This window comes from Mercenaria mercenaria, chromosome 3 (genome assembly GCF_021730395.1).
Source record: "Mercenaria mercenaria strain notata chromosome 3, MADL_Memer_1, whole genome shotgun sequence".
Taxonomy (NCBI): domain Eukaryota; kingdom Metazoa; phylum Mollusca; class Bivalvia; order Venerida; family Veneridae; genus Mercenaria; species Mercenaria mercenaria.
In genome coordinates this window covers 7,551,616-7,564,682 of record NC_069363.1, presented here as the reverse complement: position 1 = coordinate 7,564,682, position 13,067 = coordinate 7,551,616, and the positions used below count along the sequence as shown (strand labels likewise).

At 34.7% G+C, this 13,067-nt stretch overlaps 1 protein-coding gene across 1 annotated transcript in view; it reads left to right on the top strand.

Moving 5' to 3' along the window:
* Nucleotides 1-4,554: 4,554 nt before the first annotated feature.
* Nucleotides 4,555-13,067, top strand: part of LOC123525504 (intraflagellar transport protein 172 homolog) — a 56,896-nt gene continuing 48,383 nt past the window's right edge. The window contains exon 1 of the mRNA XM_053537818.1: nucleotides 4,555-4,710. Within this exon, the coding sequence (XP_053393793.1) occupies nucleotides 4,666-4,710 (45 nt within the window). The 5' untranslated portion in view covers nucleotides 4,555-4,665. The remainder of the gene's footprint in view (nucleotides 4,711-13,067) is intronic.

Below are 13,067 nucleotides of genomic sequence, written 5' to 3'. Positions count from 1 at the left end.
TACGTGTCCACTTGATAGTTTTCAAGGCCACATAAACGGAAAAAATGAGACAAATCAGGCTTATAATCATTTTGTTGTATGTTACATAACGTTGACAACCCTACTAAGTCATATTGTACGGTAGGATACGTCACAATATGGAACTTAGGGCGCTTTTGTTTGTAACAAACTCAGTTCGGTTTCAAACCGGTTTGCCAAACTTTCGATTTGTTTTGTAAAACTGGTTTTGATCTGGAAAAGGTTTGTGTCGTTTGTTTTCAAAAACCGCTAACCGGTTTGTCAAACCGACCAAACTGCCTCCGGAGGCGGTTTGTTCGGTTTGTTGTATCCGAAATTTATTGCAGTTCGAGAAAAAATGGCGGACCGTGTGGACCAAAATGGAAACGAGTAAGGAAAAAAAAAGAATTTGTTCATTTCTGGAGAAAACCCGTGGTAATCTTTATGCTCAGCCGAATTCATTTGTCAATAATTACTTCTGAAAACATTCTCTTTGATTGGCATGTATACATCGTTATAATCAGTTTCTCTTACCATGGTCGAAATATTCCATTCATTTCGTTCCAAGATTATTCGACCTCCGACAGTCCAAAATCCAATTACTGTTATAGTATAAAGTTTTAATTTATAGTAAATGTGTCTGTGTCTGAAGGATAACATACAAATGCAATATTTTGTATTTAAATAAATGTCTCTGTTGCTAAGCAAGGGATCACTTCTTGTAGTGTAAAGAAACACACTTACTTTTGTAAGAATTCTAGGTTCAAGTCCTAGCAAGAAGCCCTATGCACATTGACATAACTTTATATGCACATAAACATCATTAGTATATAAATACATAATTATGCAAAGCAGTTCCTAGTCTGACTAAATTTTAAGAGCAAAATGAGTATTTTTTTATTTTCATGCATACAACTATTCATATCAATAAAATTTCAATTCCAATTAAATTTTCATTTTTAGCTCACCTGACTGAAAGTCAGGTGAAACTTTTAGTATGGTCTTTTGTCCGTCATCCGTCCGTCCACAATTGAGCTTGTGTTCACGATAGCGCGTTCATTTCTTATTTGATTTGAACCAAACTTGCACATTACTTGTATCTCTATTAGATCTCGGTTACTTTCGAAAACCAGCCATATGCAAGATGGGTCTTGGAGTTATGCCCCCTGAAATAGCTAAAATCAGCACAATTGAGCTTGTGTTCACGATAGCGCTTTCATTTCTTATTTGATTTGAACCAAACTGCACATAACTTGTATCTCTATTAGATCTCGGTTACTTTCGAAAACCAGCCATATTGCACGATGGGTCTTGGAGTTATGCCCCCTGAAATGGCTAAAATTGCAGATTTTAGCCTTGTGTTCACGATAGCGCTTTTATTTATTTTTGCATGTTCACCAAACTTGTTTAACTCACCTCACCGAATTTCTAGAAAAATTTTTCAAATTATGGCCCCAGGGTCAAAATTGGCCCCGCCCCAGGGATTACTTGTTTTTTACATAGACTTGTATAGGAAAATCTTTTAAAAAAAAAACTGAAACTACAATGGCTAGAGTTTAGATATTTGGTGTGTAGTATTGTCTAGTGGACCTCTACCAAGAATATACAAATCATGGCCCTGCAGTAAAAATTGGCCCCACCCTGGGGACTACTTGTTTTTACATAGACTTATATAGGAAAATCTTTAAAATTCTTTTTGTCTGAAACCACAATGTCTAGAGCTTAGATATTTGGTATGTAGCATTGTCTAGTGGACCTCTACAAAGATTATTCAAATCATGGCCCTGGAGTGAAAATTGGCCCCACCCCAGGGGCTACTTGTTTTACATAGAATTATAGAGGGAAATCTTGAAAATTCTTTTTGTCTGAAACTACAATGGCTAGAGTTTAGATATTTGGTGCATATCATTATCTAGTTGACCTCTACCAAGATTCTTCAAATCATGGCCTGGGGTCAAGATTGTCCCGCCCCAGGGGATACTTGTTTTTACATAGACTTATATAGGAAAAAACTCTTGATTTCAAAAATTCATAAAAAATAGAGACATTGATATTTGAACCTGGAGAAAAAAAACGTATTATGATTTTCATCAAGGATTGCTTTGGTCGAGATGTTGAGGGTGTGGGCCAACCGGGTTGGCCGAGCCTATATTGCCCATTATCTCCTGTGAAACTGTTGAGCCAAATTTAAGGAAACTTTACAGGAATGATCCTTGGGTGGTCCTCTACCAAAATTGTTCAAATAACATTTTCAGTAATTAACTTGTTCTCCTACAACCATAGTGCCTCATGGCTTGTGAGGTGAGCGACCAGAGCTCTTGGCCTCTTGTTTTTTATCCCTGACAAGATATTAATTGAAAATAACTTGACAGACAGCTCTAGGACCTGTTAACATAAGCAGAAAAATGGCCGTAAAACATGCAAAGTCATACATGTCTTGTGGAGGACTAATTTTCATGGATTTCATAGTTGTGTAATTAATTTCTAACAAGCCATAAATACCATCGTTTTTATCTTCAAAAGCTGAATTCTATAAAATCTTGTCCTCATGAAATAGCCATTTCAATATAGACAAAGCAGTTATCAACAACAAAAATAAAATTACTATTAAGTCTGTAAAAAGAGCTGATCCTTGTTGTCAAATGTTGTACAATTTATTACAATGCTAACTTCGAAACAAGTTTGCACAAGTTTGTTTCAATTGATAATGCATTGTCTCATTAGTGATGGTGACTTTCCCCTTGTGACTCACAGGTTCTGTTGGTTGTTTCTGACTGAGCTCCTAACTTAGTCAGTTTGTCTGCCTCTTCATTGCCTGCAAGTCCACAATGGATGGAATCCACTGAAGTGCTACTTTGCAGGTTATACTCAGGCGCTGCATTCTCCTGGCTAGCTGCGGAGCTTTATTGTTGATAAGAGCTCCATGACAGACAGTGCATCTGATAAGAAAGACGACTGAGGAACTTTCTTCTGCCGAGTTTTCAATCATTGAGACGGCCTTCATGAGTGCGTCAGTCTCTGCCTGTAATTGCTGTAGTGTTTTCCTGTGGCTGCGTTTAGTGTAGAGAAATTTCAATTCACCGAAATAAAAAACTATATACATAAGTATCAATTATGTTAATAATGTATATCCATGGTTCTCTCCCCCCCCCCCCCCCCCCCCCCCCCCCCCCCCCCCCCCCACCTAATACAGTGACATAAAAGTTCAAAGTATTAAGTATTATCTGATCAAGTCAGGGGTGTCATTGGATGCCATCCAACTCATTGTTGCCGGATTTTGAATGTACCAATGCGTCATCAGAAAAAATGTCAGAGATTAAATATGTCAACCATTTTTGAAGAATCTTAATTAATATTTTTTAAACATGTTTTGTGAGGAAGATACACTCGCTGGCCTAAAATACAACTGCTTACTATAATCAGTCCAGCACCAGAGTTAGAGTATATGTGCTTTGCTTGAACCTTGAGTAGTATAACGTCATCTATTTTTGCACATTAACTACATCACAACTGTCAAACTTTGCTGAGTGTGTCTAAAACAGGAGAAACAGCAATGATTTCAATTTAGGAGTTATCCCTGTTACAAAACACTTAATCTCTAATTTTCATCAAATTGAAATAAATAAAAAAGTCTGGTGGATAGTGGATACAGTTATATGATTACATCTCAGTCTTAGTCTTTGTAGCCGGATGGTTAGGGTAGTTGATATTAAATTATTTGTCCTTCACTGCAGTGTGTTCGGAACCTTGTCTTCAGGGTGTAGAATTCTTTCATGTGTGGATTTTTAAGTTATCCAGCTGACTTAAACGGACAGTGGCTTAACCTAGCTGCCCGCCCATGCCTTAAATAATGCATTGAAAGTTGATAATGACCTATAATTCTGTCAGTCTGACATTAAACTTAACAAAAACTATCATTTTGTATTCACTCAATTGGTCTAATGTGTCTCGAGTGCAAAAGGAAGTGACTCAACTGTCTATGCCATAATTAGCCTTGCTATGTTAAATTGTGGCGGCACGTGAGGAGTAGTAGTAGTAGTACATGTTATTTAATATGTTGGCTCTTAGATACAAAATCTGTCATTTATCTCCATTTAAAATAAATTTAATCACTCTTTTTCTAGATTCGTCATTTTGTTCATACAAACCGCCTGTTTGTTCAAGAACTCATTTTAACCGAAACCAGTTTAAGTTTATCATTATTTTTTATCCAAACCAAAACCTAAAACCCAAACCGGATTTTTGCAAACAAAAGCGCCCTTAAATGATATGTATAAATGTTGGAATTTCCGACATCTATAAAAAGTAACCAATTGACGCATGCGCATTTTGCAACCATGCGCGGCCTGTTGTCGTTATCCCTCTCCCCTGTAGAACATGCACTTAGCAACGGGAAAACATCCACATATATGCGTATTATTTGTAAAGACTATATAGGAGAAAAACATACTTTATTAGAAAAATTATACTATACTACTAATGACAATAACAGGAGCCAAACCTTTTCTTCAATATTATTTTTGAAACAAAATAAATAGGCCAAAATTTTGGAATTCGAATGCAACATATCGCTTGAAAGCGAGGCTGTCACAAACATTCCAGCGAACAGAATTACTGAAGAGAAATAAAACTGAATTCATTGTTGAATTTGCACTTCAGGTGTGCAAGATGAGTATGCAGCTGAAACATATGCGTACTTTGCTACCTCCTCAGGTAGGATTTACAACTGTTATCTGTATTCAAAGTGCTAATAAGATGAATGCCGTGTTTCAATATTTAGATTATCGGTTTCGTTCTCGGTATGTTTCGAACCGTAAGATGTATATAAAAATGTATGGCTTGATAGCCAAACTTCTGTTACTAAAAATTGTTTGTTACGAGACTTATCAATTGACAAGGTCCAAGAAAAGTTATAGACATACATGTCATGTTTCAGATTGCCGAAAAATTTCACCTTCACTTCAGAGATGTTTATATTCTGTTACGGTGTATATAAATACCGGAAGACACCGAAAAACAGAAAGACACCGGAAGATACCGATAGGTACCAAAAACCACTATAAAAACATATAAATAGACTTAAATAAGATGTATTAGACATATGTTATGATGTTATATTAGAGGTGCGTGGTATTACCGGTATACCGGTAACCGTGGTACAATCTTCCCGTGGTACAATACTGCGGTACCATCGGGGAATACCGGTATTTTATCAACATTATCCCTACTTCTGCTTATTTTTAATTTACATTGTCTATGTAGCCTTCCGTAACAGCAATTGACACCATGCATGATTTTCCGATTTATATCTCTGGAATCCCCATGCTACTATTATTAGTTTCCAAAAATAACCACCCAATGGTACAATTGAACATGTATGATCGACCATGATCCCTATCAAAACCTCGGAAAACCTCCAGAATATTCCGTATAGATGGATGACGTCATGGGCGCACTTGTTTTTACTTTGAGTCTTGTAAGTTTGGCGAGTCACGACTTCTTGTTTTAAATGATGATAGTTTAAAATATCCTGGCATGTACTTGCATGTATTCAAAAAGAAATAAATAGTATGGAAAAGTTTGAGTCGAAATTTATTATTTTTTGTTTGAAAACGATTTGATGAAGCCTTCATACTATTTGTAAACGTTACTGGTTTATCAAACCGGTGCACGAATGGAACTTCAAACAAGCGTGACCTATATACATGTGACCCAGTGCTTCCCTAAAACAATATGGTATCTTCCGACGTATACACGCTGGTAAAAAATACTAAGGGTCATTAATCTAACTAGTCATAAGTCAAGTTAATATTCCAGTGTATTTCTTTCTTTAATTCTAGTTAAGTAACTAGAGTCAGTGTACCCGGTTTCGCACACATTTCCTAAGAATACCTTCCTATCTAGCTAAAAATGATTAAATTTGAATTTACCTCTATATGTTTTAATAAACACACTTATTCCGGTTTGAAACACGCTACTTTCACTTCCCACTACAATGACGTCATACCTCTCAGTGTACTTGATTCGGATAACATATTTTGACCAGTTGTTGCATTTAAGTGTACCCGGTTTCGCACACCCTGCTATTTATAGAACTCGGTGATAACAATGCAGTTACTCAACAGAAAAATATTAATTAACTTTTCAACCATTTATATAATTCCATTTAAACATGTATTTTCCAATAAAACATCTGAAAGTGAAATATAAAAGCAGTTATGAAAGTGAAAGCTAGGTATCAAACACTGTTTTTACTTCTAAAAGCAGAAAAGGCTAAAACAACTGAATACATGAAACAAACATAAAACAATAGAAGCTGTTGAATCACAAAAGACCCCCACAAGTCTATTTATTCGATTAAGTTCTCTGTTTTGATAAAAACGTAAAGCAAACAATCAAGTTGAAGGCATTTTGCAGGTTGGGAGAACTTCAATAACTGGTGAAATATTTTTCATTTAGATAAAGTAGTAGGTAAATACTTACCTGTATGATAAAATAGTGATTTTTCAATTTATTTTGCACCTTGTTGTTGTTTGCGTAATCATTTTTTTCATGAAACTTAATATTTTTCAGCTGACCTACTGGTCTCCATTGATATTGTTATTGTTTTCGTCTGCACTTATCAGAACGAGGCTCCAGTGGGGAAGGACCCCTTGTGTCAAATTATGTAGGGAATAACTCAGTTTCGTGAAACAATAACAAAGAATTGTTAAATTTTCTGCTTTATTCTCACAAAGTACATGAATTTACTGGGTGTGCGAAACCGCGTACAGTGCGAAACCGGGTACACTGACTCTAGTCTTCGTTGTTGCTCATAATAAAATAAGTATTTCTGAGAGTTTATCAATATTTTTATGACCACTACCTTAGCTGTTAGTCTTACGATAAAAATGGTGGTATACCGCGGTAATAAGGAAAAAACCGTGGTATACCGCGGTATTTTTTTTTCAAGGCCATGTTATATTATATTTAAATTACATTTGATGACAAAATAGATTGTGCAAATAAAATTTAAATGATCGTAAAAGTGTCTTTCGGTAATGCATTATGTATATCTAGCTCGATACCGAAAGACACCGTGAATTGCTTGGTATCAAGATATATCTACATAACGCATTACCGAAAGACACATTTATGATCATTTAAATTTTATTTGCACAATCTATTTTGTCATCAAATGTAATTTAAATATAATATAACATCATAACATATGTCTAATACATCTTATTTAAGTCTATTTATATGTTTTTATAGTGGTTTTTGGTGCCTATCGGTATCTTTCTGTATCTTTCTGTTTTTCGGTGTCTTCAGGTATTTATATACACCCTTTTGCCCATTCTGTTACGCCTTACGGATCTCTGCGCTGAATTGAATGCTGTATCAGCGGTGGTACTGGGATAAATTTTCTTGTAGCCAAGCTTTTAGCCAAATGAAAAATCTTTTAGTCAAATCTTATTACCTTTAGCCAAAAATTGAAGCCAACATTGCAGATGGAGTAGCGAAAGAATCTTAGATCTTACAAAAGTCGCGTCCATCACAACAGCATATATAAACATCTCTGAGCTGAAATGTTTTAGCTACATTATATACAACACACCACATTGGATAGCTATCTATCTATCTATCTTCCATTTAGTCAAACTATGGTTGTCAGAAATGAGAACTGTTATTGTTAACAAATTTATTATCTTAAAGGGAATTCCGATAGTTTTTTATGCGCATCTTTCTGCGCAGCCGACACTTTCTATGGAAAACTGAACTGAAGTCAACATTTGTTGAAACATGTTACAGACAGTCTTAAATATGAGGAATCTTGAATGAAATAACATTTTTGATAAGTTTTATCAGTAATCAAATGTTGATACTGGTTTATGTTGTATTGACAAGTATCGTGCCTGACAGGTATCTTGCTATTTTTGTAGTTGTGTTTTCACATCGCATTTTAGTACAAAGACAATGTTGTTCATATAATGTAAGATAATTGACTTAGTACTGATAAGACAATATCACCTTTCAGATTATTTTGTATTAAATTATACAAAGAATTAAGAATTTTTAAAACATTTTTTTAACTTCTAGCAGACATACATGTAATCAATTTGGCCAGGTTCGCGCCATTTTCCGTCCGAACAGGTGTTGTATTCTAGCGGTCTTAACATAAAATTTAGCCTGGTGACCCATATATTTTTAGCCATTTTTATGCTCACAATACAATTATCTACACACAAGAAAAACAGGAAAAAATTCTATGAAAGAGTTTTTTCAAAATTTAAAAAAATATTCTTCACTATGGGTATTTTTCACTAAAAAAAAGTTCACAAAAGTAAATATTAAACATTATTTTTTTTCATTTGTACCCATTTTTGTAAGGATAGAGTATTACAAATATGACTATGATATCAAATAAGTATATAATAAAATCTGTAAAAAGAAAAAACTTTATTGTGCTGTCTTGATGTATATTCTGGTTGGTATTTATAAAAAAGCAGACAATTATGAAAATGTTGAAAAATCTCTAGCAGTTTCAGCAACAGTGGGTGTGTTCAGTACAATTTTTCACAAAAACAAGCCTGGTGACCTATTGTTTTTATTTGTTCATTGTTTTCAGCACAAAATTTCCTATCATATATGTGAATTAAAAAAATTTCTTTGAAAGGAAAAAAACTATAGGAATTCTCTTTAAAACAATATTTTCTGCGACAAGAGCATACAAACTTGCATGTACAGGACTTCATACTGCTATCCAAAACTTATCCTATGTAATAATCTTATCTTAAAGCAATTTACAAAACATAAGTTAAGACCCAGTCATATTGAAGCCAATCAAATTCATTCAACCACTGCTGTCTGAATGCACGTGGAGTAGCACTTTCAAATGTAGACTTTTTGGATGGCGGCAGTATCAGACAAATCTAGATCTAAAACGTTTATGACCTTTATTAAACTTAGTGACATAAAATTTCCTTTTCAACTTCACTTCAGAAAATCGGCCGTGCCTGCCAAAAGAGGCACTATAATTATTTTTGCCAGCTTCCAATCAGTTATCGCGTAATGTAACAGCTAATTTGTACAGTTTTCTTTAATCATCTGTTCAGTTATCTTTAATTCTAACACGATCCGATTCATTTTCCTATTAAACAAAGGAGGCTGAAAACAGTGAATTATTATACAACAATTCACTGTTCTGACGTCACAATTATTACGTCATAGCGTCAAACAGCATAGCTGCGTGCTGGAAAAGAAACCAATTGAAAACGGGCAAATATTTAATGAATGCCATCAGGGATGTACTTTAAAGTCCTTGGTAACGTGTTAGAATCGAAATAATATATCTCATTTAGTAATTTGCTCTTGAATAAAATCATTGTTTGTCGTTCAGATGCGTATTATTATATCACTTGGGCTGTGCCCTCGTGATATAATTCCTTCGCATCTGAACTCCAAACAATGATTTATTCAGTGACAAATCACTAAATGAGATATATACAACTGAGTCACGCGTGTCAAACACAATAATTTACAAGCTGTGTTATGTATATTCGCACCTCCATGTGTGACATATTTTAACCTTTCGATAAGCCGGATAATGTATTGTAGACTGGTATCGATTTTTTCACCTACGGAAATACGCATTGTCGTACATCCGGAGAAGATTAGAAAACCATTCTGCGATTGTAAACAAAATGCGGTGAAAAAATGCTTCGCCAAGAGTTTTCGCCAAAAGTGATTCTTCATTGCCAAATTATTATGATTTTCGCCACTGCCGAATTTGGTGAGCGACAGCGCGAGCCCTGCTGTATTGATACCTAACCAGAAATCTTGCCAGAATTCTGTCCTGCTATAATTTCATCAAATGAAATGCCACAGACTCACCTTTTACTTTGAAATATTTTTAATCCATTTTTCCTTTGATCTCATATATAATAAACCATGCAACACAATCTGAAGATGAGTTATAAACACAATGTCATGCAAGGTTCAGATGGGTACCAATGTCTGCAGTATTTTGCCCACTATTGCAGTTGTCACGTGATCAAGGTATTCATCATGTTGAAAACAAATAGGAGATATAGAAATCAATATTTATTGAACTTCTTTTATAAAGTTAAACCTTCTAAGGTATATGTTTTTCATGAACGTTGTTGAAAATGCTTATATGTAAAATTCAGTTAAATTTATAAATATACAAAATGTTGATCTTGATATTCAAAATAATGATGTGCTATGAACATTGCTTGATGTCATCAGTTTCTGATGAGAGTCAGTGAGCAGATGTTGTGGTTCGACACTGGTTAGGTAAGCAAATTAGGTTGTGCCATAACTTAATCAACACGTCTATCAGAAAATAAAATAACACCGTTTAAGTTATGGTAGCCAGAACTAAGCTTCTGAAGGTCCAGTACAGGAGATTTGGCCAGGCATGGCTATTTTTAAGGCATATTTGTATGAAAATATTTAAAGGGATACTTTGATCAGACCACTTTGCTTAATTTTTCTGAAATCTGTAAGAAAAAAATGAAGGTATGCTCCCAGTGCTAACTATCATGAAAAAAATTCATATTCCTTTTCTTTCAATGTGTATGGCCCTGAATTAAATGCTTGTCAACAACAGTGACATCAAAAAATCAAGCAGGTTATGCTAATGTTCACTTAAGGAGGTAGGTTACCTTTATATTTGTATGTGCGCATGTCCAACCGGAAGCTAACGTGACGATTTACGACGACGTTTACGACAAACTAAATGTGTTTGTATATTCATTCTACTGAAAACAAATCATGAACCTGTCTTCGATCTGATGCTTTATGGTTTAATAATGCAGAAATAATGTATAAATTGCCGCAGAAACGCTTCAAAACAATGTTGCCTTAAAATGACGTCATTGCCGTCATGACGTTACGTGTCAGTTACCGCGCAAAATTGATAGCTTTTATCTTGAAAGTACGTAATTCTGTGCATTTTCTTTATTTTAACTATTTTTAAATAACCATTATTTGCTGAAATATTTTTTATGAGTCTTTTGCTCTGAATAATAATCAATATTTTGCTTCTTTTATGTAGTTATATTGAAATGTTATGCGGAATGTAAGAAAATGGATGATGATAAGCAATGTTATTTGGAATATAGCTGGGTGAAAGGTTACTTGTTACGGCCATTTTCAAATAGAAAATCTAGCAATTTGATTTGTAATACCTATTTTTTAGGTTCCGTTGATAATTTGTTACTTATGTACTAAAACTAAGATCTAAAATTGTTCAAATTTCAGTAGAAAATTGTGGTTTCTTGAATTGAACTGATGTTACCATGGAAACGAAGCCCGTGACCTATGTATCTAAATGTAAAATTTAAAAGCGTTGACACTGGTCTATTTAAGAAACACAGCTTCGGCTTTTTATTTCCATTTCAACAATATCCATTAGAATAATAGCAGAATGCTGAACGATTTTTCCATGAAAAATTCCAGACGAGGGGTACTGCTGTATGTATTCTAAGCCCGGAAATTTGTTTGAATAAATGCAAATAACACGAAAATATAACTTACGTTAGAAATAGTATGCTTTAAAGCTACATCAACTAGAAAGATAATCTTATTCAATACTTTTTATAAGAAATTACGACAAAAAGCAAGATATAAGCTATTTTAAACATCTTTGTTGCCATGGTTACTTTAAACTTCAAGAAAAACAGGGTACCATGTAAAGTGCTTGGTATTGTGCTAATAATATTACCCAAATATTCCATGTTGGTCATTAACAGAATGTCTCTGAAGCCGTCGAAAACCCCTATTTTTATACATAGTTGTTTAAAAATGAGAGAAAATGCGTTACCATGGAAACACGAGCCCCGCGACATATACATTTTAAGCTTATATTAGAAAGCTAACGTGCATATTAGTAAAATTATCAATTATGCAGACTTCTACGGATATCAATGAAATTAAAATACACTGAAAAGTGTTAAATATCCGTATTTTCCTTCTTCTTTCAATATGAAATACCTTTGGAGGGTCATGCTCTTCAAACCTGGATAAAAAATGAACTTGAAGGGGCAGAGACAAACGAAATTGAGATTGTAGCAGTTAAAACTTCATATTACACGAAATACAAAAGAATGCTGCGGTTCAACTAATCTGAATTTACCCTTGTAACAAGGTAACCTACCTCCTTAAGGTTGCAACCTTACCTAACTCAACCAACATGTCTATTAAACTCAAAGTTTGACAGAGCTTAAACACTGAATTGGAGTAAACAATCACTATGGTAAGAAACAGATGTCCAAGATACTGAATAACTTTGTCTCCCACCACACAGTGGTGTGGGAGACATATTGATTTACTCCAGTCTGTGTGTCTGTCTGTCTGTCTGTCTGTCACAAAGCTTGTCCGCACTCTAAGTCCAACATTCCTCATCCGATCTTCACCGAACTTGAACAAAATGTGTTTGACTATAAGACCTCGGCCAAGTTCGATAACTAGCCAGATTGGTCTAGGCATATTGGAGTTACGGCCCTTGAATATCCAAAAATTGGCCTTTTACTCTTGTCCGCACTCTTAAGTCGAACATTTTTCATCCAATCTTCACCAAATTTGAATGAAATGTGTTTGACTATAAGACCTCGGACAGGTTCAAAAATGAGCCAAATCGGTCCAGGCATTTTGGAGTTCTGGCCCTTGAATTGTAGTGAGTAAACAGTATATAAAGACTGATGATGATGCAGTTGTGGGAGACATTCGCTTTTCGCAAAAGCAGCTCTAGTTGTTAAAATATTGTTTCTGTAATTTGATTTTTACGAGAGATGTGCTTCTAACACTTTGAGACCATTAGAAAGCATGAAACTACAAGAGAAAAAGCCTCACACTGTGAGATATGGCATGTATGGACAAGGTGGCTAACGGTTAGAGCAGAAGTTAGCTTTCTTTAAAGTCTGCAAGAGTTCAGATGATACAACATAAGCTCAAACCAGCCTTTAACCGACAATAATTAACAGGATTACCCGGGAAAGTAGCATATTACAGCAGTATATACCGGTATATGTACAACATAATAAAAACAGCTATATAGGTAAATACGT